At 43.9% G+C, this 27,562-nt stretch overlaps 2 protein-coding genes across 2 annotated transcripts; one reads left to right on the top strand and one right to left on the bottom strand.

Moving 5' to 3' along the window:
- The first annotated feature begins 10,213 nt into the window (after positions 1-10,213).
- Positions 10,214-25,042, top strand: rad51d (RAD51 paralog D). Its single transcript, XM_053848111.1, has 10 exons — positions 10,214-10,594; positions 11,200-11,261; positions 17,301-17,419; positions 19,172-19,253; positions 19,908-20,042; positions 20,112-20,207; positions 20,261-20,351; positions 20,575-20,645; positions 20,706-20,873; positions 20,958-25,042. Exons 1-10 carry the CDS (start codon positions 10,513-10,515, stop codon positions 21,051-21,053), a joined length of 1,002 nt encoding a protein of 333 aa, XP_053704086.1. The 5' UTR covers positions 10,214-10,512; the 3' UTR covers positions 21,054-25,042.
- On the bottom strand, positions 21,127-27,115 carry lig3 (ligase III, DNA, ATP-dependent). Its single transcript, XM_053848104.1, has 20 exons — positions 26,999-27,115; positions 26,033-26,558; positions 25,625-25,969; positions 25,410-25,561; positions 25,133-25,299; positions 24,846-24,923; positions 24,608-24,776; positions 24,365-24,520; positions 24,083-24,214; positions 23,932-24,011; positions 23,560-23,647; positions 23,418-23,495; positions 23,237-23,360; positions 23,023-23,165; positions 22,879-22,953; positions 22,341-22,487; positions 22,027-22,174; positions 21,880-21,959; positions 21,732-21,812; positions 21,127-21,526 (listed from the first exon to the last, which is right to left on the bottom strand). Exons 2-20 carry the CDS (start codon positions 26,535-26,537, stop codon positions 21,293-21,295), a joined length of 2,982 nt encoding a protein of 993 aa, XP_053704079.1. The 5' UTR covers positions 26,538-26,558; positions 26,999-27,115; the 3' UTR covers positions 21,127-21,292.
- Positions 27,116-27,562: the final 447 nt, after the last annotated feature.

Below are 27,562 nucleotides of genomic sequence, written 5' to 3'. Positions count from 1 at the left end.
CACCACAAACAAGTCTTTTCAAATTCTATTTTAAATGACTGATAATATTATCATAATTGTACAGTCAGTTGTTTTGCGAGTGAGTGCAAGTTTTTGTTTTTGTAGTTGCTAATTTATTATTATTTTTAGGTTTTGGTTTTTTTTGCATATTTGTCATTTCTTTATTGTCATTATTATGCCACTTAAGTTTGAGGAAGAAAATCACAATGTATCTCATAGTTTTTATTATATTATCAAATTAGTATAATAAAATAATGTTTTGTTATTGTTTTTGTTTGTACTTTCTTACACAAGATTTTTTTTCATAATAGCTGTTGTAATTGTTTATTTATGTATTTAATTTTCAAATATTGTTTCATAAAATAAAATAATGTAATGTCGGATTATTCATCAGTAAGTTCATAAGAATTTTTGTAATTATAAATTGTAAAATATTATAATTTATAAATACAATTTAGATTTAAATCATTCATGTGAGTTACAAGATTCAACTAGAATTTTCAGAGATACAAAAAAATCTTTTTTTTTTATAATTTTAGTTGAGCAGTTTTTATTATTCATTCTCAAATGTCATGTTTTTCTTTGACAACAATAGCCATTTATATTCAATATAATTATTGAAACTATTTAACATGGTCCTAATAGCACTATTCTATTTCAATATATTGCTGCATATGTTATTATGCTTATTAAACCTTCATGTAGAATTGTTCTCCATTGAAGTCTTTTTTTTCTTGTTCATCTAAATTTCCGTCACACTATATTAAATGAAGTTATTAATATAAATAAAATGTGCTTATTTAAATTCAAGCTTCTGAAGCTCAGGCCTGTGGAACATCATCACACATCCTTTGTTTTTTTCTGAAGCTCTTTCTTTTCTCCATCACTTTCCATCTTTGCACTTTCTTCTCTTCTCAAGCTGCTCGTGTTTTTATTGCTGAATGTGCTGACAAGCTCCTGTGTTTCCACCGTATTAATGTCAAATACTGAAGACTTGAATTAACCAAGCACTTTCTTGTGGTGTTTAGTTGTGAAGAAAGAGCCAAGAGAGGGGGGCAGGAGTCTGTCCCAGCTAGTCGAGGTCAGAGGCAGGCGACTCCCTGGACCTACAGTCCGACAACCACCCACCAGATGGATTCAAACCTGCGTCCACACCAGCAAATGAGAGGAGACAAATGGGTTTTCTAGAGTCTAGTGAGTGCTATTACTATGGACCAAGGTGGAAAACACGCCAGCAAAAGCATATAAATGCAAATGCGCCGCTGACGGACACGTAAAATAAACCGTCTCTGGACCCCGAGTAACTTCCTCATTTGTCGCCTCCTCACCCGCATGTTGCGGACGAACGTGCGAATGAGTTCTTCTGTGGCAGTGAAGACAGGAAGGTGATGGTGTGGGAGGACGAGCGGCGGCGGCTTTATTAAAGGGTCCACGAATTTCCCATGCAGCGCGAGCGTGCTGTGAAGGCGACGTGAGAGCAGGCTCATCTGCATGTTGGAGATTTGGCAGGAGCTCTCCAGCTCTCCAGGTGTGAGCGAGCTGAGTCGCAGCCCAAAAGCCTCACATCACTGTCAGACTGGTGCGGACAACGTTGTTATTTGTTCTCGTCTTCCCTCTGGAGGGTCATGACCCGAAGATTAGCTGAGCTACGTCTCATTCCCTGCGGAGCCCGACTCTGACTCATATATTATCGGGAGGTTGAGGAAGTATCTTCACGATGCATTAAAGGTATTTAAAGCATCAAGTACGGCCGGCGGCGAGGGAAAGTCACAGCGTGTCAGTGAACGCATCTTGTCGGGATGCTGCCTTCAGTTTGGCAGCCTCTCGCCACATTTCACTTTCTTTCCTCAACAGACAAATTGATTTTTACACAACGCTGCGGCGCATTTGAAGGCAGCGGAGGAAGATGGTAATCACATCCGCCCGCGGGCTCTGGGCTCAATTCTGAGGTTCCAGAAAACATTTGACTTGTGTTACTGCAATCAGCCCGCAGACGCTGACGGATGCGAGTCTCGCACACGCCGACACACACAGAGTAAACAAATGAGTTATTTATGGGGCGAGCGGCGAAAACAAGAAGTCATCAATGATTCATTCCAAAGCGACAACTTCGCTTCATTAGAAATGATCACCGGGTAAATAACTATTGCCGATTGTTGGAACGGTGCAGTAGGACGGAGTTGAAAAAGCTATTTTCACCATTTCAGAGCCGTGATACCAGACAGCCAAAGGTCAAGTCAAGTCAAAGTCTGGCTCACTGCATGCGTAAAGCTTCCTTCTTCTTCCTCTGATCTGAGGGCGATGTAGGTACCAACGTGTCCTACCTGTCGCAGAGTGATGACATCACACCCGCCTTTATTCAAGTGTGCGTGGGAAGAGAGAATGTATCAGCATAGATCTTTAGAGTAGAGAAAGTCATCTCCTCGTGTTCCAATTGTTCATGATCTAACGTCATCGTATCGCTCACGTCTGTCTCCGGACGAATGCGCTGAAACCGGATCATTTCCCACTGCGCTCGAGAGAGACCAACAGTGGATCTCAATACCTTCTTCTTCAGTCTGCGTCTTCAGCTGGTGACCACAAGAGAAGGTGGTGAGATTAATCTTTTGCTTCCTTCACTCGTGAACAAGACTGCCACAGACTTGCAAGAGCTGATCCTCATCCTGTCCATGAGAAGGAGATGTGGGCCTCAGCCACTCAGAGAGTTTGTGTGGTTGGTCAGACATGTGGAAATTTTGCGGGAACTTTGGTTGAAGGTTTTTGACGTTTTTCTTTCCGCTCTGTTTTCCAGGTACTTTGTCGGCACCTTCATGTCGGGCAGCCTGATCGGCTGTGACAGTGTTTGTGCAGCCTCAGCAAGGTAAATAATCATAAATGATTTATGAGTGGAGGTGTCAAATGAAGAATTCAGCCTCTGTCAAGCCCAACACCCAAATGTCGCATCGTCCTCCACTCTTGGAATTCAAATAAGCCACTAGACAAAGTTGGAGGAAGCCGTCCACAGAGTGGCAACTTCAACCCTCAGGTGTGCAATGTTTCCCCATCTTTCATCCATAGGAAGTCGCCGACTCATGCGCCGCGTGTTGCGTGTATAGAGCGATCAGATGTTCTGCCCTCTGATTGGTGGAGAGGCGTCTGTGTGAAATGACATGCAAATGTGACGCTCAGACGGTGGAAATGTGTTTAGAGCCCCGGAGACGCTGCGACCACTTTGATCTGCCAGTCGGGCACATGGAGGTTTCATGTCATGTCGAGAGTCGCGTCGTGTCTGGAATCCAAATGGGTGGAACTTGTGTGACGAACAAGCCAGATTCTTACGAAATAAACGTCCACGCGTCACGGCTGGATTGGAGCCCACCACCCTCCAGCCGTCTGGTTAGAGCTCGTGTGGCACTTCTCTTCTTCACACGCCATGATGTCGCCACATTACGTCGCACCCCGTCGCCTGTCGTGGCACAAGCGGTGTTGAGAGGGTGAAGCTGTCTGCGCTTCTCCCTGTACGGAGAGAAGCGGCCGTGTGCAGCCTCGGAGGCAGCGGACGTGTTGTCAGGGTCCATCGGCCACACGGCCCTCTGCGAGGGGCCGAGACCCTCCAGCGTCTTCCACCGCCAGCACGTCCGAGCGAATCACCGGCAGGAGTCTGACCCACAAGAAGAAATGCAGAGAAAGCACATCGACCCTCGACAAACAGCGCACACTTGTCTGACCTCCATGTGAGTCAGTGAAGGATCCTTCCCGGCTTTTGATGCGCCGGGATCCACAGTCCAGTCTGTTCATGTCTCTGAGTAGAGTTTCTAAATCACGCGGAAATAAGCAACTTTTAATAACCCTGACTGACTAAACTGTGACATGAGCTGTTGGAGGGTCACTTCTCAGTGTTGTTTTATGTGTCTCCACTTTTTCCGTTGACACTGTTATGGATACTACAGGGCCCCACTCAGCCATCATATGTGGCCCCCAGACCAGCACAGTGCTTTAAGTTTCGTTTACTAAAAGGCTTCATGTCTATTCACATGGTGCTGAACAGTAAAATTCAAATTTTCTGGGATGCAGGTGTCAGTCATGTGCGAACACATTTTGTTTTGTGTTTGCTGTCACCTCAAAATCAATGTTTTGACTCAATGTTGTTCCCAGGTCACAATAACCTGAATGGTAAATGCTGAAAAATATTGCATATTCTGTTTTTGCTGTCACAAACAAGTGGTTTGTAGTCAAACAGGAGCATGAAAATATAATGGACGCTTGCATCGCGAGCCAACCCAACGTGTCTTTGAGAGCCACTGTTTTGAATTCCCCTCTGTCAGTCATGGATTGATGCGAGTTGACAAAGTGAGGGTCCAGCAAAGCCACTGGGGCCGACTTTTGGGGGCCAGATTGAATGTTCTCCAGCGGCTCCATGCCCTACAAACGGTCCTGCGTGTTGCATGTCACCACTTATGGGTCGCTAGTGTCTCAACGTACCCATTTCTAATGTAATTAAAGTACAGTATTAAAGTACATTTTAAAGTTTGCCTAAAGTAATCCTTTTAAGTGCATTTTTCACTGTGCTTTCTTAGTAAACTCTTCCTTTTTGAGAGATACACTCTTGTAAAGTATTCTCAAAGTACAGTTTTTATGTAGCTTATGAAAACTTAACAGTTTCTTTGGTAACACTTTACTTAAAGGTCTCATCTATAATGCATTATTACCACATTAGTAAGACATCATAATGCATTCATAAGGCTTTATAGAAGATGTCATGACTGTTCATAGTCATGTATGGTAACTTATGTAAAGGTTTATAGAAACTAATAACGTGTGTATTTAGCTTAACCCAGTTAGAAAGACTCAACAGCCCTTAACCACACAGCATCATATTATTAGACAGAAGATATTGTTTAAATTCTGCAGCTTATAATACTTAATACACCTTGTTTTAAGTTGTCACACATGGTTATGAACGTTCATAACATCATTTATAAAGCCTTATGAATGCACCATGACACCTGTAAAATGTAGTAATAATGCGTTATGGATGAGACAAAGTAAAATGTAACCGTTTTTTAAAGTGTACTTTGAGTAGGCTCTGCTGTTAATTCTCACGTGACATGTATATCACTTTATTGTTGCTACAAGACTTAAACCTTCATTATTGCTATGCTTTATAACATGCTCCCTCAAGTTCTGGTCCAAGATGAGCTAGTGTTTTCACGATATAATGACCCCTGAGGGTCACTTCACTCCACTTCCTCTGGACTTCATGCATCCCAGGATGAGCTGTGATGTTGCTGTGACTCCTGTTCGTGGACACAAGTCATAAGTCACTCTGACCTGCTTTGTGAGTCGACGTCAGTGATGAAGTTGGACAGAGGAACTAAAGGAGCAGAGAGAAGACGCTGCAGAGGTGATGCCCGGGTGAGGTCCATGTTTTGTTTTTTTAACATCAGTGGACTGAGACTGACACGTGTCCCACACTTCAGACCGGATTCATCCGCTTTAACGGCGGCGTGACATGAACTTCCCCACACTCATCATCGCATCACTTCTTCACTCTTGCAAGTGATGAAAAACTGTTTGATGGCGTCCATGATGCCGTCAGATTACAGCCAGCTCATTTCATGCAGCATGAGACCAGTTTGATGAGTTTATTCATGACCAGGTCATGTGACGGACAGAGCCCGGCTCAAAGAGAGAATCGAGTTTTCTTTCTTTAACTTCAGTTCTGGAGCTTTAGTGACGTCAGAAGTGAAACATCATGACGGGTCTCAGCTGCGACTGGACTGACTGAAGTGGAACTGGACGAAAAGTCCCTTACAGTGAATTACAAAAGAGCCCAGTTTAGAAACATGCGTGGAAATTTGTTTTGGCCTGGGTCATCTGATGAATCTAGGATGAGGGTCGGAAGAAGTGGGAAAAGCTTGACATGCAGGGTGAGCCTCAATACATAAAAATGTGTTACAATTAATATAAATACATTTATATTTGAAATTAAAAAAAAGAAACCAACCACAAATAAATATATTTGTTTGAAAAAAATAGTAATAAATGAAGAAAAAAAACTCAATTTTATCAGAAGGAAAGAAGAAACAATTTTTTCGAAGGAAAAAAAGCATCCAGAAACAAAAAACATTAAGGAGTAAAAAGTCACTATTACATGAAGTAGTGAAGTCAAAGAGAGTGAAGAAAAGTCCTTACTAAGAAAATCAGAAAAAACATTTTAAAATAAATTTAAAAACAGAAAATTAAAAATATGCACAGCAACTATCGAATAATAATTATTATGAATTATTTAAATTTAAAATATGAGAATAAAACTACCTTTTTATTCACAAAGATTTTTGGGAAACAACAATAAAATTTCACCACAGTTGAAATGAGGCATTCAGGAATCGGTCGAGGGAAAGTAAAAGAAAAGAAAAAGGAAGGAAGAAAGAAAGAACATTTCAACTATGAAAAGACAAAATTCAGACGAAGAAAAGAAAAGGCAACATTTTTTTTAAAGGAAGAATGGCTCTGAAAGAGAAGAGGAGGGGCTAATAATTATATTTAAATTTAAAAAAACAACTACTTTCACCTCATGGGTTTCATGTTAATAACTCACATCTTTCACTTGCCGTCGTCCTCAACGCTTAAACCGTCTGATGGACGACGACGACGTCGCATCATCAATCAGCGTCCTCCGGATCTGCTGGAATATTTATCATCCAACACCATCATTAATTCCATGGCAGCTTCCTGCTGTGTTCCGCAGCCTCTTTAGTGAAGAAATGGTCCTGAAAGACCACAAATATTAATTACACCTTGTTTGTCATAAATCACCTCGAAGGAAAACGTCACTCTCAGCTGACAGTGGAGGAGAGACACGAGCGAAGAGGATGGAAGCAGCTTTCTTCACAGATGTCTTCACTTAATATCAGCTAGACTTGGTTTGTTTGTGTTTAGTATCTTTGCCTCCGGCACCTTCACCTGTCATCATCATCACACGCCACCTTATCGTTCATTCACCATGAACCTCATCTTCGACTCCAGCATTCTTGGTCCAATAATGTCTCTGTTCTCCACAAACATTATTTATATATATATATATATATATATATATATATATATATATATATATATACACACAGTGGTACCTCGGTTTTCGAACATCCCGCAATTCAAACAAATCGGAGTTTGAACCTGGAGCGTGGTAGAGTGTCACAGGGGAGGCGCTCGCTCTCCACACCTCCACTCCAGGGTTTGATGTCCTGTTGTGGGCTGGAGCTGGGACAGGGATGAGGCGAGTCTGGGACAGAGCGTTACTTGGTTTATGACTTTGTCACAGCCAAACTGCACAGAAGCGCACATTCAGAGCTGGACACGCACCGGGCACCTCTTCACTTCTGGAGAGACCTCACTCACTCGGCAACCCCTCCCACATGCAGCGGCCACACACATAGAGGAACAGCCACCTGCAGCAGACACTCTACATTCACTCCTACAAAAGACTCTTTTAAGGCTTGGAACACATTATTTCTTTTTCCATTCATTGTAATGGGAAAAATCGATTCAGATTTCAAACAAATCGCTTCTCGAACGGCCGCCTGGAACGGATTGTGGTCGAGAACCGAGGTACCACTGTGTATGTATATGTATATATATATATATATATATATATATATATACATATATGTATCATTTGTCATTGAAAAATAAAGGAATAAAAATCCCCATGAGCATCAATAAAAACCTCTGCTCCTTTAGTTCCTCTGTCCAACTTCCATCGGTGATGTCGAGTCACAAAGCAGGTCAGAGTGACTCACGATGAGCAGTGTCGACGGCAACATCCTGGGATGCATGAAGTCCAGAGGAGGTGGAGTTCTCCACGAACTGTCCTCCTCAACCTTGTCTCCAAGCTTCTCAACACGTGGCTCTGCCTTGTTTTGTTTAAAAAAATAAAACTTATAAACGGAATAAACTAAATGACTTGATTTATGTTGTGGAAAATATTACATATTATTATATGTGGAGGAAAAAAATGTCTCAATTAAATAATTTGTGTTTTATTCAATACAAAATTTCAAAATAGTGTGTCAAATTGATTATAAAACAAAAGTCAAATATATTTTTGTTCTCAGTTTAAAAAATGCATATATATATAGTTTATTTTTGTTTTTATTTTCGTTATATAATATGAATTCTAATAAATATTACTCTACAATATAAAGTGCTTTGTCATTTATCATTGAAAAACAAAGGAATAAAAATCCCCACAAGCATCAATCAAATCTTTTAATAATTTGCAGGTGATTTAGAGAAGTGGTACTTCTGTGATGGAGTCACAGCGTATGAAGGAATACAGTAGCAGTGTCATCCTCAGCTCGACAGGTTTCGGGCTCATGTTGTCAGAGACTCCGCGACACTGCAGCCTCCTCAGCCATCCTGCATCAGAATATATCTGTCACCGTTTTAATACATATTTATTAGGCTCAGTTCTTTATTTTATTCCTCTCCCACCAACTTTTCCCAATAGTTTCCATCCTTTTTTTCATATTCCATCTTCTGTGTTGACTCAGAAGAGGCCCGTCCTCCAGGTTCATCTCCGTGTGACATGAACCCGTCGACTGAGCGGCACACTACTTCACTCAAGTGTTTCAAACATCCTCTCTCAGTCATGAGCACTGGGGGCCAAGTGACGGATTAAGACTAAAATAATTACTGGAAAGTGGATGGATGAGAGGATTTATGATGTTTTAATGTTATAATTATTCTGCTTTTAATTATTTACACTCCACGAGGAGCTGCTGCCGGAGTCTGTGACATTTTGGGTTTGCTTCTTCTTGTTTTTCTCAACTCTCCTTCGATTAATTTGCCTCCCACCCGTCGGTTTCATGTCAGAATTATTATTTTTTTCTTATCCTGCCGCTGTTGTGGGGCAACGCTGCCATCATGTGGTGAGGAGGGACGAGCGCTCTTTCACCTGCACAACAGGGACCCGTATTCTCGTGGCCCTTTTGATGTCAGACTAGAACTAGAACTGATATGTTTTCTAACTTTTTTTGTTCTTTCTCTTTTAGTCACCACCATTTCAGCAGTAAATATAGCATGTTCTTGTTTGATGACTCTAATTTTCTTCTTTTCATCGACCATGTTTGTGTGTTCCTCAAAATACATTGAAGGAATATTGAAAACATATTTTGAAATAAATTGCCTTTTTATCTTGAACATCTTCTCTATAGTTATGTTGATTGAATTGAAAGTGCATATGGAATGCAATATTTCAATAGGTTTCATGGCATGTTTACACTTTTTAATATCCTTATTTACATTTAATCTTTTTCGCTTCATTTTGTCCTTGTTACTTCAGTATATATTTGGGATATTTTTCTGTTCTGTTTTGTAGTCATCGCTGCCTCTCTTTAGATGATGGCCTCTCACAACACTTACAGTTCATAATGTTGCCCTTCAGGAAATGAATTGCCCTCCTCTGCACTAACAGGATATTTTCATGATCATATTTAAGAGAAAAATCTACATACCGACTAAGAGTCTTGTTTTGAAAATCCTTTTACATGAATGGCTTCATGTTTCAGTTGGACACAACCTAACAAACATGTCTGACGTCCGCTCCCTCTCTTGGCCACCTGAGCTTTCCAAAGACGCTCTCGCACGCCTGGAGAACACACGCCGCTCTTTAGCTCTAATAGTCATGTTCAGATCGAGTCGAGAGCACTGGGGCAGCTGCCGCTGACCGCTCGCATGTCCGTCCACCTCCAGGGGAAAGTGAAAAGGCTGTGATTTACGCAGGGGAGGAAAGGTGACGTGTAAAAATATCACATCCTCGTGTTGCTGTTTATATTCGTTGTGCTTGTTTTGACAAGATTTGTTGATTTCAGTTTTCTGTGAGGATCAAAATTGCTTGTCTTTTTGCTGGCAGTGCCACTCTCCAGGACCATCACCGCACACACATAAGGACTCACCAGGCCTGTTGAAGCTCCATTGTTGTTCCACTGAAGCATCCTGGATCATAGATATATATATTTATTTATTTATTTATTTATTTATTTATTTTTATTTATTTTGGAAAACCGGAGGCCTCACACCGACATTTCGTTGCCATAATACGGTGATATGTTTGTAATGTTTGGTATGATAAATGTTTGGTAGGTTTGACAAAAAAGAAAGTCTAAGTCTAAAGATGAGATGAGCAACACGCTCACGAGACACTACATCTCCCAATATCCTCAGCGGGGCATCTACGGTGGGCGGGAAAGTCGATGGAAGTTTTCAGCCTTTTTAGACTTGTTGCGTTACTGGCGTCTCGCCCAGCGCCTTTTACACTTATTGACGCGCCTAAATGCATCGTATTCTCTGTTATATATCTGATATAAAGCGTGTTTTGACGTGAGGTGCTTTTCCGTTTGACCTTGGCTCCGGAGTCCGTCTGAAAACCAAATGCTAAGCTAAAAACAACTAGCTCGTTGCTCCACCACTGGTCCGTGTGAAGTTTATGTTCGATTAATTCTCATTTTAAGTTGTAAACGAGGGTGTCAGATGGTGGTCCTGAGGGAAGGGATGTGTCCAGGACTGGACGAAAGTCTGGTTCGAGACTTGCGGTCAGCGGAGATTAAAACAGGTGCGTGTACGTGTGTTTGGGATCATTTTACGCCAGGAACTGATGCAGACCTTTTTAACGTTAAAGGAAGGTTTTTGTATTTATTCATTTATGTTGATTATTGTTCTTTCCTCCATGATAACTTTGGAAATTAATTTGGAATTCATTAAAATAAAATTTTCATTCATGGAAATGAAGTGCACTTTAAGTTATGGGTGTTAATATGGATTGTCAGAATAAAGGAAGCGTTTAACCCAACTGACCTCCTATAATATCTGCGTGTTATTGAGTTATCTATGGTGAGGAAATGAGAGTTAATAAAATGAACGTGCGCATCATCCTAAAACATGTATGAGCTGTGTGAATTTGTTGGAGTCAGAGCAGGGGATATCATTGCTCTGAAACACTGACTATCTGCCGCATGAAGACACGGATTCTGTTTCACTGAAGCATCCCTGCGAGTGGTCAGTGTGATTTGAGCGTTTGTGAAGGTTTGTTACAGCATTCTTGAAAGCAGGATCCTTCTGTGTGTCGGTGAAAGTCTGTTTTGTTGTGCGTCATCTTTTATTAACACCAAAAAAAGATGCTGCTCTGACATTAACAAACATGATTTCCTGTTTCCACAGTGGAGGACCTGGTCTCGGCTGACGTAGAACGACTTGCCCAGAAATGTTCCGTCTCATATAAGGTATTTAAAAGTTAACCACTCTTTATTTTTAAAACAGCCCTGGCTTTTTTTGTTGTGACTTGAATGATTCATGATGAGTCTTCACAAGTCGGGAGATTTTTTTTTTTTTTTTTTTTTTGCATCAATTGTTTCCTTTGAACCGTCTCGTCTGGCGCTGTGAGGAGCGACGATTGTAATTCCGACTACGTGTCCAACACAATGCTTCCTGTGAGATCCGTGTCGGTTTGGCTTTTCAAGGTGGAATAGCAACACAAGGGAAGTTGTCCAGGTAGAAATGGAGAGCAGATGGAGCTTCCTGAACACGCTTCACAAAACAGTTTTGAGCTTCTGCGTCTTGCTGGTGTTGGACAAGTTGTTGCGGCAACAGTCAGATTTCATCAATGCTGAAAATGGCCCACGGCTCTTTGAGTTAAAAAGGACCATAATGACACTTATGGGTTTATTATAACAATGGTGAAATAATGAGAGCGTGTCAACGGAGAGAGGGGGAGGGAAAGAACGAATGAAAGCGAAGAGGGGATAGGGCGAGCCTTGGAGAGCGAGTGGGCGGGCGAGATGGAGTGAGTGAGCCAAAGTGCGCATAATGGGAGAGAGCAAACAGCTAGTGAGGGAGCCGAGCATAACTGTAAGATGGAGAGTGAATAGAGTGAAATCAAGTGTGGTGTGAGTGAGATTTGATACTCATCACAACAAGAGCATCTTTGCTCAGAGAGTGAAGGCAGCATGAAGGAGTGAGACACACACATGTTGGTCCCCCTGCAGCATCATCACCTCCTCTTATTTCCTCTAAATTCCAAACCTGTGCTGGGGTTGTTTTCATCTTTCCCACACTAATTTCCTCTCACTGTTCCATCCCATCTGCTTCTGGGGTGGGACCCAAACACGACAGTGAGCTGTTATGTAAGAGACTCTCAGAAGATCATTGCTTTCCTTGAATCTTTCGGAGAAGCCGAGGACGGAAATCACCCACCTCTCCTTCCTGGAGCGTGCTGGAGTGGGAGTTTCAGGCCGAGACCCGATATCCTGTTGATCTCCGAGTCTCACTCTCACCCACACGCTGCTTCACTGTCTCTTTCTGAGCCGCAATTAGGGAAAGATGGAGGTAAGCGAGTCTCCCGCTGGATTCGTTACAGATGATCACGGCGAGTCAGGTCGTGTGGTTAACGAGCCCGGCGCTGCGCCAGCTAGGCGTGAGTCCACTTGGAGGTCTAAGATCGGGTCCACGCCTGGCTTCTCTGTCTGTTCCTTTGTTTTCCTCTCTGAGCAATGATGTCCAAACTGCAGGAGGTCGGCAGTAAATTGGAATCCAGAAAGAAATTAATAGTATAATTAAGCGTGAGAGACAGAGGGATGTTTTTGTTATATTGTTGACTGACCAGTTGGGATGCGCAGTTCTGGGTTTTGGCTGCCAATAACCGAGTGCCGATCACATGGATTGACAATGAATTTGTAATCCAAATGTTGAGACCTACTGAATACATGATGTGAAAACATGAGCCATTATGTCATTTACACGTTTTAACATACCTCTTCAAGAAGGAAAAAAATAGAAGAAAAAAAAACTTGTAGAATGCAACAATTATTCTGTCAAAAGGACAACTGAAAAACATTTGATTTGATGTGAGACGTCGCAGTTTGGAGACTCTCTTGAGAGCTATGTCCGTGAAATATTTACATACTGGCTGCTTGTAGCGGGACTGACGGAGAGCACTGCATTTATGAAAGTGTCCACTCCGAACACTTTCAAAAGATTCAAGTGGCTGACGAATGCTGCACCCGACTCCAAAACTCTGTTTCTGTCTCCGCATAAACCAGCGGTTCTTAAGCCCATGGTTGGGCTGCGAGCGCCTCCTTGAGGGCCACGAATAAGTTTTTGTTTCACACCTTTGTGCTGTGAGGGCCGTGAGGCGCTCAGTTTTAATACATAAACCACTTATGGTGGCAATATTGTGTCATTGAATTGACTTGCAAATCTTTGACAGTTACCAACTATGGAGAAGTTCTTGAAAAAAAAAACGATAAAGAAAGTGATGCTGTCCCCAACAGTAAAAACTGTTTATGAAAGCACCCGTTGAAGCAGTTTTGAAATGACTTCTCTTCTATCTTCTTTGGCGTTTGAATAATATATATTATTCATATTTTCTGATATTTAGACATGGTTTTATTATATTTATTTTATTCAGAATTTCATTCAGTTTTTCCAGGTTTCTCAACAGTTTGCATCAAGGGTATATTTTCCTTTTTTTCTTTAGTAAATTTGACTTTTTGACACCTGCTTCTGCTGCTGGTTGGACTTCATGACAAATGCCTTTGCGATGATCACATCTCACATTTCAAGTAGATTAAATATGGTTATTGATCACAAATGAAATCAAGAGTAATAAATCAGTCATTTGTTCAGGGAATGGTGGGCCCTGAGATCAACAAGGTTCTTTAACTCCCGGCATAAACGATACCTGACAAGTGTCAGCTGCGCTAACCGCCTGCTGCTGAGGAACCAATGGTCTCACTTTCCTGAGCCCAGAAAGCTCTCCTCGCTCCGTCCAGTGCTGGTGCTTTAAATGGCGTGTTTAATTTGAAGGCGCTTCCTGCGCATGTGCTGCAGGATGCAACCTTCACATGACAGAGTGAAAGAACTTTCACAGCAGACGGGCTGCTGCTCAGTGAGCAGCGAGTAGGGAGGAGCAGATGCATCACAACCAGCGGGGCTTCATCTGAGCGCCTGCTGTCTCACGTGATCGGTTGTTGTGATTGTTGTGATTCACCGATCACACTGATATCTGCCGATCACGGTCAGAGACAGATCGGAGCATCCCACCTAACCAGTCAATGAGAATTTCAGTTCAAGTGTAGCAGATGGAATTCAAGTGCTATTTAAGTTAGCTGGAGTAAAATTCCCAGACTGAATTTATCTTCTTGACGTTATGATAATGTGAGTCAAGTTTGTAAAGATCTTTCTGCTCAGCAGTAAGTCGACGCTGCGTAACAAGGCAGCAGAGATTCATAATAGAAAATGCTGTAAAGCATAGAATTGTCTTATTATCAGAGGTGCAGCAAAGATGGTGCTGGATTGGACTTGCTAATAGTTAACAGTAGCATCAGCTAGCCTCAAAAATTAATCAGAAAAATGTTGATATGGAAGCTGAATGAATATGATTTTAGGACTGTAAACACGTCTGTTGGAGTCAAGAGACCAAAATTGGCTGGTTTCAAATGAATTTCCCCAACACACTGGAAACGCTCGCCTCTCTATGTGTAGTAAATGGCTCTTACTTACAGTATGTAACGCTTTCCATGCTTATCCAGCAACCAAAGCGCTTTACACTAAGTCACCCATTCACCCACTGGTGGCAGTAGGCTGCGACACAGCGTGCCATCTACCATCAGGAGCAAACCTGGGTGAAGTCTGAACTATGTCTCCCTGTGGTGTCAGTGTAGGGGGCGCTCTTGAACTGAATTTACAGGTCAACCTACGTCCCTACTCTCACCTGCAGACACCAGCCTTGTCGTGACCAAAATATAGCAGATGCTCTGCTCATGTTGGCGTCGTTCCAGTCTAGTTCCATCAAGACACGTTTTTGGCACCATATTTTGAAAGCAGTGTTGAAATTTGTTTTATGTATCTGTCCACAGCAGATCAGTGTTATATTGTGTTGTACCTCTGGTGATAATCTCCCGCTCTGATCCGATTGCCGGTTTGCTGTCAGGACCCTCAAATACGCTGCCGGCTGGTTCCAAGCGTGAATCTGTGGCGGCAGAAACGGCCCTGGCCCGAGCTCGGACCCCTCTGCGATTGGCAGGGAGGCATTTTTTAGATCATAAACTTTTTGATGCCAAACTCCTTCTTTTTCATCCAAGAGCTGTTGGAACACAAATAATCAGAAAAGGCCCAGAAGAGCTGTTTCCATAAAAGTCTACCTGTGAATAATTGAGTGTGTGGAAGTGGGCATGAAGAGTGCCTCTTATGGGCCGAGTGGTTTTATGTGCAATCTAGACATGAGGGAAGCCGTGACAATCCCCGGAGATTAAAGTTCTCCAAAAGTTGAGAGGGGGCCGAAAACTGTGACCGAAACAAACTTTTGTGGAGTTTGATCTGATTGAGCCGACATTTAAAAATGAAACTTTTCACAAAGTGGAGGGGAAACAAGTTTTTAAGACCGGGCCTTGTCAGCAGGGGGTCTGAGTGGGGTCAGACCCAACAACGCAGGCGCTGGGAAGCCCTTCTGCTGTCTGAGTTCAGAACTCTATATCAGGACATAGAGGACGACTTTGGGAGTCCGCTGTTGCCGGCGAATCAGTCTTCAGCATCCACCTGGAAAGCTCTTCTGCACTTTGTTTATTACGGCCAGAGCTGTCCCCTCTGCAGCCCCTCACACGGACGCGTGCTCACAGAAGCCCAGCGGCGGCACAAACATCTGCTGGTCTGTCCTGGTAATTACTTTTTTTAATCTCATCACGCTGGCTCCAGGTTCAGGTCCATCCCAGCGGCCGCGCGGCTTCCTGACCGGCATGTTAAGTATGCTGGCCTTCTCCCGGCTGAGCCAGCGTCTCCCCCGTCTGACATACAGGGCAACATTTTGGCTAATTGAGACCCCACTGATTTGGCCCAATCACTTCAGGCCGCCGGACTCTGTAAAGGCCGTCGTCTCTGTCCAGTCGGACACGGATCAGAGCCAGGGTCCTCTAACCAGCACTAAGTGTTCTCCCTCCTCACCAAGCATCAGAGCCTCGGCCGGCCCGCCCTCCTCTGGCGGCGGTCAGTTGCCGAAATAATCTGCGAGCTGCCGATGTGTGATAAGGAGCAGATGGTGGGGAAGTGAGCGCCGGCAGATGAGTCCTGTGCTTCTGTTGACATATTTAGTCATATTAAATCAAAGTTCAATGCCGTGTAAGAAGCCTCCAGCCGCCCGCTCATTTTCATCATCATCTGCTGTAATCTTTCCCCAAATTTGACTCCACGTCACCAGAGTGCTGCAGCGGGCCAGAGTGGGGGGGGGGGGGGTGTTTATGCTCTGACGTTTGTGTGTGTGTATGTGTTCTTGTACTTCTGTCTTTGCAAGAACCTGTATGAGTTTTTAAACAAGTAACTGAGGACATTTTGGCTGCTCCTCACTCCTCACTTCCTTCGAGGGTTAAAACTACAAAATAGCAGGGTTATTATAATTGAGTTTTAGTATGTGGTCGAGCAATGGTTTTACGGGCATTATGTCAATGACGGTCACCACTGAGATAGGCAGATAGACATATGTGTGTGTGTTTGTTTTTACACACACACACACACACATATATATGTGTATATCTATCTATATATATATATATATATATATATATATGTGTGTGTGTGTGTATGTATATGGCTATATTCAAGTTTTTATATCACCTTACTGAAACTAAAGCTCTTTTAATGTCTTGAAAATATTTGTATCAGAATTTCTATTTCATAAGAATTTCAAGTACATAAAGAGTAGCGGAAACCCTGGACATAGCATAGTGAAAAACATCCCTGAACGAAAGCAAATAGATGCTTTTGTTTGCTTTTGTTCAGGGATTCCTCCATGTTTGTTGTTGTTGTTCTCATCCTAGCTGCCACGTGTCTTGTGCATCAGTGTGATCAGTGGACCAGGAACTCTTGCACTCATCTGCACACATCGCCAGTCCTGGACCGCTTTGCTGCGCTCCCGTTCCTGACCACAATTTTACCTCAGTGTTCTGGGAGTTTGAGAAGTTTTTTTTTTAACGATGTTGTCTGGCCAGACAGCGATCAGACCCTCTACTGCCCGGCATTTATAATGTTTTTGTCATGTTTTTAGAGCTCCTGAAATAGTATTAGGTGCCACTGCATGTGATTTTTATCGCTGGTCTTTTTCAAGCAAAGTATTTTAATTCTCCAAGTTTGGAGGATCGAGCCGCCCAAATATTTTTTCCTGTTTCCTATCAAAGCAGCTGATTTGTCTCTGATGCTTCCACTTGGACCAGAACTCTTCCATCTGGAGCGTTTGGCGTGTGCGGGCGTCATATGCTCTCATGTCTGTCTTGCAGGCTTTGTTTGCCATCCGCAGAGTTCTGCTAGCCCAGCACGCCGCCTTCCCGGTGTCGGCCGCCGACCTGTACCAGGAGCTGTTGAGCTCCACGGCGATCCTCTCCACCGGACACCCGAGGTGATTCACACGCTCTCTCTCACACACAGCTCCAGCTCAGCTGGAGGCTCTGCTGGGGCCACTGGGGATTTAAAGGTTCTGCCGCAGGTTAAGCTGGATTCCTCTGTAATCAAATATGTATTTAGGTTTCTTCTCCATTAAACTAAAATAATCATTTGGAAGATTGAGAGCTCAAGAGGACGGAGAAGGAGATTTGTTTTGAACCCGTTTGACGTCTTTATGTGGGTTTGCAGCTCAGCTCAACGACATTAAATATGGCCGGCGAGTGAGTGACACGACTTTTCAGGATGACTTTAGATAATGGAGCCCATATTCATCATTATTATGGACAGACGGTTTTGGATTTAAGGCCCCAGGATTTCATCAGTGCTCCACTGGTGGTGGTTCTGTTGGCTCCGACAGACTTTCAACTCTCTCTGGAATGGTTCACAGGCAGGAGGAAGGTCCGAGACCATGGTTCCTGTCCAGGTTGTATTTCCCCAAGTGGAAGAGTTTGAGTTTCTAATGTAGATCAGTGATGCTGGTGTCTTGACTCTGGCTGAGAGGTCAGAGCGCAGTCATCCAGAAGAGACTCAGGAGGAGCTCTCTCTCTCCCCCAACAGGTGAGGATGGACTGGTGAGGTGTTCGACTGGGAGGAGCATTCTGACCTGGTGACACCTCATCAAAAATGACAAATTCAAATATTGCTTCTGGATAAAACAGATGTGATAATGAACACATTTTTAAAGTTAAAACCAAACCCAAAAAAATCATTTATATTCCTTTGTTACATGGCATTTGTTTAAAATGCAATAAAATCCTCAGCTGAACTGAAGCTTAAAAATAACTAGATTTGTCATCATTTTGCATTTTCATTCGGGTCTGAGTTTGGGTCAAGAACCAAAATCATTTCAGTGTCAGAAGTCAAAGCTTCTAGTCACTTGAACTTGAGGGATTTTAAATGACCTGCATGATTCTCCGGGTCGCAACCTTCCTCAGAAGAGACGGGCCGCACAATTGCCTCATCCGCTGCGTCCATCCCTCTGTGTTCCCGAATGCGTCCACCGCCGGGGTGGTGCGTGTCAAGGCTGCCACCTGCTGTAGAAGAGAAGAACTGCAGCTCTTTTTTTTAAAAAAACTACTTTTTTATTATCTGATACCATCATGTAATTTCTTTCATTGAACTGCGTGTTTCAAAAAATATTTTAGTAGATGTAACAAAACAAGACGTAGGTTTTCAGCTTTGAATCATTTGTGATTTTTGTCCACTAAACATTTGATTCCAGGTGCCCCAGGTGACTAAAACACTCCTAAACTGGGCGTCTGTGAAACAAAACAAACACTTATGAAGTGCAGCAGACGACTTCTGGTGTAACCTTTAAAACTTCCAGCTCTGTGAAAATGTTGCTTTATTTCAGACGACCAAGAGCAACGCAAGATATTTCAGCGAGGTAATAAAGCTGGACAGGAGCTTGCTCTGCGGTCTCATTTCAGGATCCCTCTGGGAGTTGAGCTAAAAAGGAACCCAACGTCTTCACACAAATCTGCTTCATCTTTCATTCTGTCCTTCTTCCTCTGGCCGTGGTGGGATGATTAAGTGCAGCCCAGAGACGTTAAAAATACTCTCCCAAATTAAAACGGATGTAAAACTTCTGCGGTGAAGAACCTGCGAGCCTCAGTCTGATGACTGAGTCAGCGAGAATCATGGCTGTCACTTACACTTGTTTTAATGCTCGTCTCTCTCTCTCTCTCTCTCTCTCTCTCTCTCTCAGTCTGGACCAACTTCTCGGCTCTGGTCTGTACACTGGGGAGTTGACGGAGGTTTGTGGAGGTCCAGGAAGCGGCAAATCTCAGGTGAGGAAACTCTTTTGAAGTGAATGTAACAGCCAACAGTAAAATTAAAACATTACATTGTCAACTGTTTACTTTTGATAACTGGAGTCATTTTTATCTATTCAATGTTGCATCTTTATTAATTCATTCATTTCTTAATTGTGTTTTTACTAAGTATTTCAATCAGAAATTAATATGGAATTATGTGTTTCATTCTCAATTTTGTCATATTAAAATGTTAAAACTTACATATTATTTATTTATTTCTCTGGTCTGCAAAGATAAATAAACTTAAAATGTAAAATTGCATCTTCATCTTATTGCTGGACATATTTAAATGATTCTAAGTTGAGTTTTTTTAACTGAAAATATATAGAATTATATTTTTGCTGAACTTCATTCGAAATTGTTAAACTTTTTAAGCTAATATTTCATTATATCGTCAGGAATTTTCAACATTTACCTTGTTTTAGCCTGGTAAATTCATTTCATTAATTTAAAATGGGTTTTTTTTCTTCTTTTCTTCATGTTTTTTTATACTTTTTTTCCCCAAGTATTTGTACATTTTCTTGTCTTTCTCATGAATTTAAAACCTTTAATTCTCTCAACAAGAACAGGCAACACGTGGCACTATAACAGACAACTATATCGAATGTTGTTTGTTGGCTCCTGCAGGTTTGTTTCGGTGTCTCTGTCCACATCTCGCTTCGTCTGAAGCAGCGTGTGGTCTTCATCGACACCACGGGAGGTTTTTCAGCAACTCGTCTTCTTCAGATGTTGCAAGCGGAGACCAGCAGTGAGGAGGAACAGGTGAGTAAATCTAGTGGCTTATTACGCTGGAATAAAAACAGTTTGGTCACGCGTGGTTGTTGTTGACAGACGGAGGCTCTTCACAGGATCCACGTCTTCCGCGCCTTCGATGTTTTCTCGCTTCTCGACCGTCTGTTCCAGCTGCATGGCGGCGGATTCAGTCAGGTAGGTTTTGATTTAAACATGACCCGAGTGTGAGCTAACTGTGTTTGTGTCAGGTGTGTGTGGGCGGCGGCTCCGTCAGGGCCGTGATTGTGGATTCGGTGTCCGCTGTGATCTCGCCGCTGCTCGGCGCTAAACACGGTGAAGGTCAGAAAAACTCATTGTTTGTTTAAAATTGTGTGATATAGCATATCATGTTCATGTTGTATTGAATTGCATTCATGTAAAATGAAAAATCCAAATAAGTTAATTTCCTTATTTTGAAACTAAATAAGATGTTAACAAGCTTAAGTACTGGTTTACATTTTTGTAATCATCCTACTTTTCAAATACAGAAGGTTTATTTCAGAGAATATGGTTTGAACTGCAGGGATGTCGCTGATGATGCAAGTGGGCGGACCTCTGAAGACAATAGCCAAGGACTTTAACATGGCCGCTCTGGTGAGTGTCACGTTGTTGGATTCGTTCCATCTGTCAGTAACTGGGAATCTCATTTTGCAGGTGACCAATCATGTGACACGTAGCACCAGCGGCGAGATGAAGCCGGGCCTCGGCATGTCGTGGAGTCACGTCCCCAGAACCAGGATCCTGCTGCAGAGACTCGACGGATCATGTTCTGCTCCGCCCTCCACCTTGAGAACTGGCACACTGATCAAGTCGTCCAGACAGGTGAGTCGACAGTTGCGTCGAGGTTCTGGATTGAAACAAAAGGTTCTGCAGTCCAAACGTCTCAGCTAAACTCTCATTGATCAGCCTTGTGGGACCAAAGTGGACTTGGACCTGCAGCAGTGGACTCAAGGGCCAGACAGGTTGACTGGGAAGAGGAAACTGGACCAGACGGAGCCATGACTCAGATGTTTGATTCCTAAACATCTTCAATATGGCCACCCTTCAGAACATGGCGAGTCGTTTCAGGCAAACTAAGACCAAGTTTTTCTCTCCGACACCTCTTTTTTTATTTGACTCACGTTTCTGTTCAAGAAATTCTACATCAGCCAAACTGAGAGTCTCAGCTCTGCTCAGGATCAGAGCCTGATCCGCGTTGTGGATTAAAAACCCGAGTCAGTTAAAAAGCACTGTGGTGTTGGTCAGCAGGGCGGCACCACGCGGCGCTTCTTGATACACTCCCAGATCCAGTTCTCCGTCACTCTCTGCGCCCGGCCATCCTTGTCCGGTTCCCCCAGCGTGTGCGTGGCTGAGCTGGCGTCAAAGTCAGGCACCAAGTCGCCATCATACGCCAGGAAGTAGCGGCGGAGCTTGTGGAAGTCCTGGATGGATTCAGGGAGGAAGAGTTTGACCCCGCTGAAGATGTCCAGCAGCGTCTGGGTGGTAACACAAGTTTTTCGTTAAAGACTTGCAGTAACTTTATAATCCTCATCGTCCTAAAGCCACACTAACTCATAGCTCAAACCTGAACACGAAGGTCAAGAGTTTGATCATTCAACTCTAAAACTGAATCAAAGCTTTGATTCACAGTGAAAGAGAGACTCGTGAGGTGTGACTGGTGAAGTGGAGAAGAGTCGTCACCTTGTCATTGCTCTTCAGCAGCTGTGCTGTAGGAACTTTGGGTTTGGTCCCGTTGCTGTGGACAGTTTCGATCTTCTTCACCTGGAAACACAAAACCTCTTAACGCTGAAGCATGGGCGAGACAAGTCGCACAGGGGGTGGTCGGCACCTTCTTGGCACTTGGAGCTTCAGCCGCAGGGGTACGAGGCTCGGACTTCACTGCTTTGGGTTTGGACGCACTGCTGACACCTGGTGGCGAGAGAGAGAGACGGGAGTGATGCGGGAACCTCTAGTTCTTAGTGTGAGAGCCGCTTACTGCTCTTTTTTGGTGTGGCGCCCCCTTGTGACGTGTTGGGAGGAGAGTTGCCCCGGCTGTCCCCTGACGAACTCTTGTCGTCGTTGGTTCCTGACGGTCCTGCCGTCACTTGGAAGTCGCAGTTTTCCTTCGACACACGGAAGAGTTCCTGGCAGGAGAAGAAGAGTGTGACAATCGGAAAAGGAGTAGTGTCAGGTATGATTTTTATGTATCATGATGATATGCTAACATAAGGAGAAACATTTTAGACTGCACATCGTTGAATATAAAAATTAAAAACTAAAAATCGGCAACAAAAAGTGATTCCGCCGTACTTTGAGCTGCGGTAGGTTGGTGGCGGTCTTCCAGTCTTTGTCGTCACGCACTCTGGTCATGCGTGGGAAGCGAATGGAGATCCCGTCGGCCGTGTGCATCTCTGACTTGGAGAACTCCGCTCCAGTGATTTCCCACACAGGCGCCTCCTGAGTGAGGAAAATAAAAACGGGAAAGTGCCGAGTCAGCATGTTTAGGATTATGGTGTCTCAGCGGCAAAGCAGATAAAACCGCTCTCAAAACTGATCAGTGAAATTATGAAACATCTTTCGCTGTGTTTTTTAAAACGTCTAGCTTTTATTTGCCGAATCAACTGCTGCAACCTGGCGCTCCTTTCTGGTCACATTGAACGATTTGCCACGTCCCACTGGGGATTTACCCTTTTCATTTCTTCTACTGAACCTGTTCTTCAAACTAACGCAGTTGGTAATAGACAAAAGAATAAGTGTGTTTATGGATGTAACGGTGTAAGACATGGAGTGTGGCTGGATACACCACCGTGTGAAGGTCTGTGTCGAAGACTGAGAAGCAGATTCTCACCTCAGGGTTCCGAATAATGAAGTCTGGATAGTAGTTCTTGATGACCTTCAGCCAGCCGGGGATTTTACTGGGGTCCTGCAGAAACATGAGAGTCGGTCCATTTCAAGGTTTCTAGACCTCCAGAGACTCTGGCTCCTCACTGACCTTGCTGATCTTGATGACGTCCAGTTCCTTCTGCAGCCGAGCCAACATGGCATCGTCGTAGCCGCCAGAACACTTGGTGACGGTGCACCATTTCTTGGAGTGGGGGTCGTAGCAGCCCATCAGGAAACTGGACATGATGCCCCCTAGGGGTGGAGGAGCAGCAATCTACTGTTATCTTGATGGAGAGAAAACGCGGTGAGAAGGTTCCACCAACCGTTGGATCCTTTCCCATAGAAAGCTCCCAGAACCACCAGGTCCGCCGTGTCAGCCATCGCTCCCTCATTTAAGTAGTCCTTCTTCACCTTCAGCCAGTGCCTCTTGCCCGGCTCATACGAACCCTGAGCAGAGAGCAGTTAGTAAAGACCTTCACTGTGGGCCTCAAGCCCTCGTCTCACCTTCACGTCCTTCAGCACCAAACCCTCGAGTCCCTCTCTGATGACCCGAGTGATCATGTCGGCCAGATCCCCTGCCCTCTGCCACACACACACAAAGTTGAATTATCTGCGGAGCTCCTGGGGGTCTGTGCAGCAGACTCACCGTCACGTGTTTCATCTCAGAAAACAAAATCCTGTTGGTCACCTCCACCATGTTGTCGTGAAGGAACTTCCTGCGTTCGCTCAAAGGCCTGAACACAAACATCAAGAATTGAAATGAAAATTGATTCCAAAGATGATGGAAAACAATCCTCTCTACTGAGAAATATGACGTTCACACTGAGCTTCATATCCGTTGCGAGTAATGATGCATGTGTCATCAAATGTCAAACTGTGACCTTAAATGAGGCCCTCATCTTGATCTGCAGATGTTACCAGTCACTGACCCTCGCCTTGATAAACCCCTCATTGTGCCGCATGCTTCATTCGCGTTCGCTACCAGTGTTTGAGACAGTGACTAGGAGAAAGACATCACCTCTCCATCAGGCTCACGCCGTTGAAGTAGATGCAGTCAAAGACGAACAGACAAACGTTGGCATCTTGAAAAGCAGCTTTCTGCCACAGAGAGATCGAAATGAGCAAGATTAAATCTGTATACAAAGCCAAAGCAGTCGTGAAGTTCTCACCTTGTGGACTCCCAGAGTCCCGAATGGTAGTGGCTTGCTGGTCTTGGTGTCTATCAGGAGAACCTCAGCGTCCAGGATCATGCTGTGTCCTCCAGGAAAGGCCTGAGGGATGTAGTCCTTGAAGTGGGCCACCTGAACACAACATCTCTGCTTAGATAGTCAACGGTTGAGAGGACTTTGGTGCCATCTTGTGGTAAGAGAGAAAGACGTGAAAACAAGTGAAAGAATTCGCAAGGCTGTTGCTATGGAGACGAGAGAGCGCTAGCTGGCATGCCCGTGTACCTTGTGGGGCAGCACTGGCTTGAGGCTGCGGCTGAAGTAGCTGAAATTGTCTCCATTCTTGTGGACCTGAACTCGTTCGCCGTCGTACTTGATCTCAGAGTACATGCCGTTGGGACATTTCTTCATGGCGTACTCGATGGATTTACAAGCCTCAGCCTAGAAAATAAACACACACACACCCATTGACTTCAACAATCCCTTTCATCTTGTTCCCGTCTTCACTGCAGTTGTGTTTGCACTCACCAGCATTGGCTGCACGGGGGTCATGAGTGAAGCCTCGATGGTCAGAAGTTTGCGAGGTCCCGACCCGTTGGACGCCTCCTGCTGGTTCCTTAACACGCGTTCAATCACGTCTCCGAGGTTCCGAGAGGCCTTGAAGGCATCGTAGGCGTTCAGATCGACGGCATCTAGACTGAGTCGGTAACACAAAGTCAGAGGTGATGAATTTATTCAAATGGTATTTTAGAAGAAGCATTCTTACACGTGCTTGGCTCCGGCGTTCATCTTCAAGTCATGCTTGATCAGACGGATGATGCATTTGAGGTCATTGCTGGTGCATCTGGTGATAAACAGGTCATGTGATTAATTCAGCTCTAAATTTATGGGTAGTCCTGTCTTCCTCTGTTTATGTTTGATCCGTTTAAAAGAATAGAGATCTGAGTCTGTGACCACGTAACAAGAATTAGCTCTGTTCTTAAAAACCTAAACAATATATACATATATATATATATATATATATATATATATATATCAATGCGTCTGCGTTACTTCTTGGCGATTTCCTCCAGCTCCTTCTGTTGGTCATCTTCTTTGGTCAGCTGAGCAAGGCGAGTCAGAGACGCGTCCACTTCCTGTATGGTCAGGAGGCTCTTGGTGGATGGCGGGAAAGATTTACTGTCCTCAAAGAACATCCGGACGGTCTCGGACACGTCACCCTGAACAACAATCCACCACACAGATAAAACCTTTGCTGCTATACTGCTGTACGTCTTTGCACTAGGATAGAAGAAAGGTAAACATTGCATCCTGCAAGAAGACCACCCACCTGCTCCAGGTCTCGCACCATGTCGTCCTGGTTGCACCTGAAGATGCGACTGAAGAGTTTAACAATCTGCTTGTCGTTGAGGTTGTAGACACTTTTGACGACGCCGGGCAGCAGCAGCTTCACGGTCAGGTACAGATCTCCATGGAACTTGTCTGGGGAAGACACAGGACAGTCAAGACATCTCAAAGTCAACACAAGATCAGCCGCAGACAAACCTCCACCAGAGCCTTTCCTCAGAAACTTTTCGATGATCTGCGTCTTCACGTTGTAGCTGTTGTGCTCCGCCACCATGGCGCACAGCTTTCGAAACTCTCTCAGGAGACAGTCTTTGTGTTGGGGGTCACAGAGCTGCGTGGAGAGGGCGCTGCCTTGACCTGGTTTGGCGGGAGACGAGGACGGACCCGGGCTGCTGGATGTTCCAGCCTTGGCAGCCGTGAAGCCAGAAAACTTGCGTGGAGCGTTGACGGTCGGGTCAGCAGGAGGTCCCATCGCCTGACCAGATGTATTCAACTTGGCCTGGACCTTTTTCTTTGGACTAGCGTTCACTTTCGCCATAAGATCTGAAATCAGCATAAACCGGTTAATGAGCAGCCCCACGTTATTCAAGTGTAAATGACATTTACCCGACACATGTTTGTTGATCAGTGTCTTGTCCTCGTCCTGGAGCTCCTCCCAACCTTCCAGGTCTGTGATGTCCTCAATCTTCTTGGTTGTAGCTCTGGCTCTTTCTAGCTTCTCAAATATACACTTGACGTGGTACCACTCTTTCATGTCCCCGGCGGACTCACTGAAGGGGTTCGGCACCACCTTCCCGATCCGCACTATTCCCTTCGGGATCTTGTCTTTGCATTTCTTGCATCCTGCTGTTCCTCTCTTGGCATATTCCACAAGGAACCTCTGCTCTGCCATCTCTGGCTCCTGAGAGAAGCTGCGATGCTGCGGCAAGCGAAGGGGATCCGATCGAAGGAGGCTGCTAGTGCGCTGTAATGAGGGGGTGGATTTAGGGTGAGGCTGAAGTACGGAGGAAAGGGAAGCGTTGCAGGGCTGCAGACACCCGAGGGGTCGTCTGAGGAGGTGCAAACGTGAGCCGAGAGTCTTGTGAGCAAATACAATCAAAGTTCTCTGCATCCAAGTTTGAACAACAAGAACCTGAAACACAAATAATTTAGTTTGTTTGTCAATTTCTCACTCAAACATCCATATTTATTCATGGTTATTGGGTTGGGGCAGTGGTTTTACAGTAGTTAAACGAACATAAAACCTGTTGGTTCAATAAATGCCCATTGTAGAGCCACCACGAAACGAAGCTGGCCATTTACAAAACAATCTATAAGCAAAACGATGCTCTCCAAAGCATTAAAAACCTAATAATTTTGGGACTAAAGCAACGACCTCAATCTTCCAGCAACATTCATCACACGGTCAAAGTTTACTGACACGCAGGCGAGTGTGCTAACTAGCAGTTAGCATCAACAAAGCTCTTCATTACATTGCAGCACAGTATAAACGGTGGAGACGCCGTGCGATTAAGAACGAGCAGAGCGTTTCAGTGTTATGCCGGTGTTCCTGGACGAGCTGTTTTACTTTACCTCGTTAATCTTTGAATTTGTAGAATAGCTTAGTGTAAACTGCAGCCTTGTCTCATTGTTGTTAGCATTTAGCCACTGAGCGTCAAGTTAGAATCGATTAAGTCATAGGGAGAGATACTACTTCCGTCTAAGAAGTGAGGCAGTCCGCTATCGACTGCGTGTGACCTCATAGAAATACACTAACAACAACATTAAAATACTATATTTTCTATAAGCGTTATATATTTTGAGAAAACAATTTAGTCTTTTCTTAACTATAACACGGTCATCAAGACAACAATGGGTTTATTTTCTGATAATTGTAGTCGTTTCCGGTAGAGTGAATTAGCTTAACGGTGGACATTTAAATTTGAATTATATCTATTACTTGGGCGATACGACGGCTTTAGACCATCTGGCGGGTAAATAAAGTTATTATATATTTTTATTGCCTTTATAAACTTTGTTTGATAATGGGTTTTATTTTTATTGAGTTACTTTATCTGAAAACATCGGACTTGAGGTAATAACAACAGATGAGTTGACTCATCCAAGTTGTGGTCAAGCTGGAGGATTTTCCGGGCA

Source organism: Synchiropus splendidus, chromosome 17 (assembly GCF_027744825.2).
Source record: "Synchiropus splendidus isolate RoL2022-P1 chromosome 17, RoL_Sspl_1.0, whole genome shotgun sequence".
In the NCBI taxonomy this organism is placed as follows: domain Eukaryota; kingdom Metazoa; phylum Chordata; class Actinopteri; order Syngnathiformes; family Callionymidae; genus Synchiropus; species Synchiropus splendidus.
This window is presented reverse-complemented; position numbering and strand designations above follow the sequence as displayed.

What these genes read in the sequence shown, in the direction of transcription:
- rad51d (XM_053848111.1), top strand. Translation starts at nt 10,513, where the DNA reads ATGGTGGTCCTGAGGGAAGGGATGTGTCCAGGACTGGACGAAAGTCTG. An exon ending in GTCAGCGGAGATTAAAACAG is followed by an intron (nt 10,595 to 11,199) that starts GTGCGTGTACGT and finishes CTGTTTCCACAG; the next exon opens with TGGAGGACCTGGTCTCGGCT. An exon ending in TGATCAAGTCGTCCAGACAG is followed by an intron (nt 20,874 to 20,957) that starts GTGAGTCGACAG and finishes CTCATTGATCAG; the next exon opens with CCTTGTGGGACCAAAGTGGA.
- lig3 (XM_053848104.1), bottom strand. Translation starts at nt 26,537, where the DNA reads ATGCAGAGAACTTTGATTGTATTTGCTCACAAGACTCTCGGCTCACGT. An exon ending in GGCGTGAGCCTGATGGAGAG is followed by an intron (nt 23,648 to 23,931) that starts GTGATGTCTTTC and finishes GTTTGTGTTCAG; the next exon opens with GCCTTTGAGCGAACGCAGGA. An exon ending in AAGCTCCAAGTGCCAAGAAG is followed by an intron (nt 21,813 to 21,879) that starts GTGCCGACCACC and finishes TTGTGTTTCCAG; the next exon opens with GTGAAGAAGATCGAAACTGT.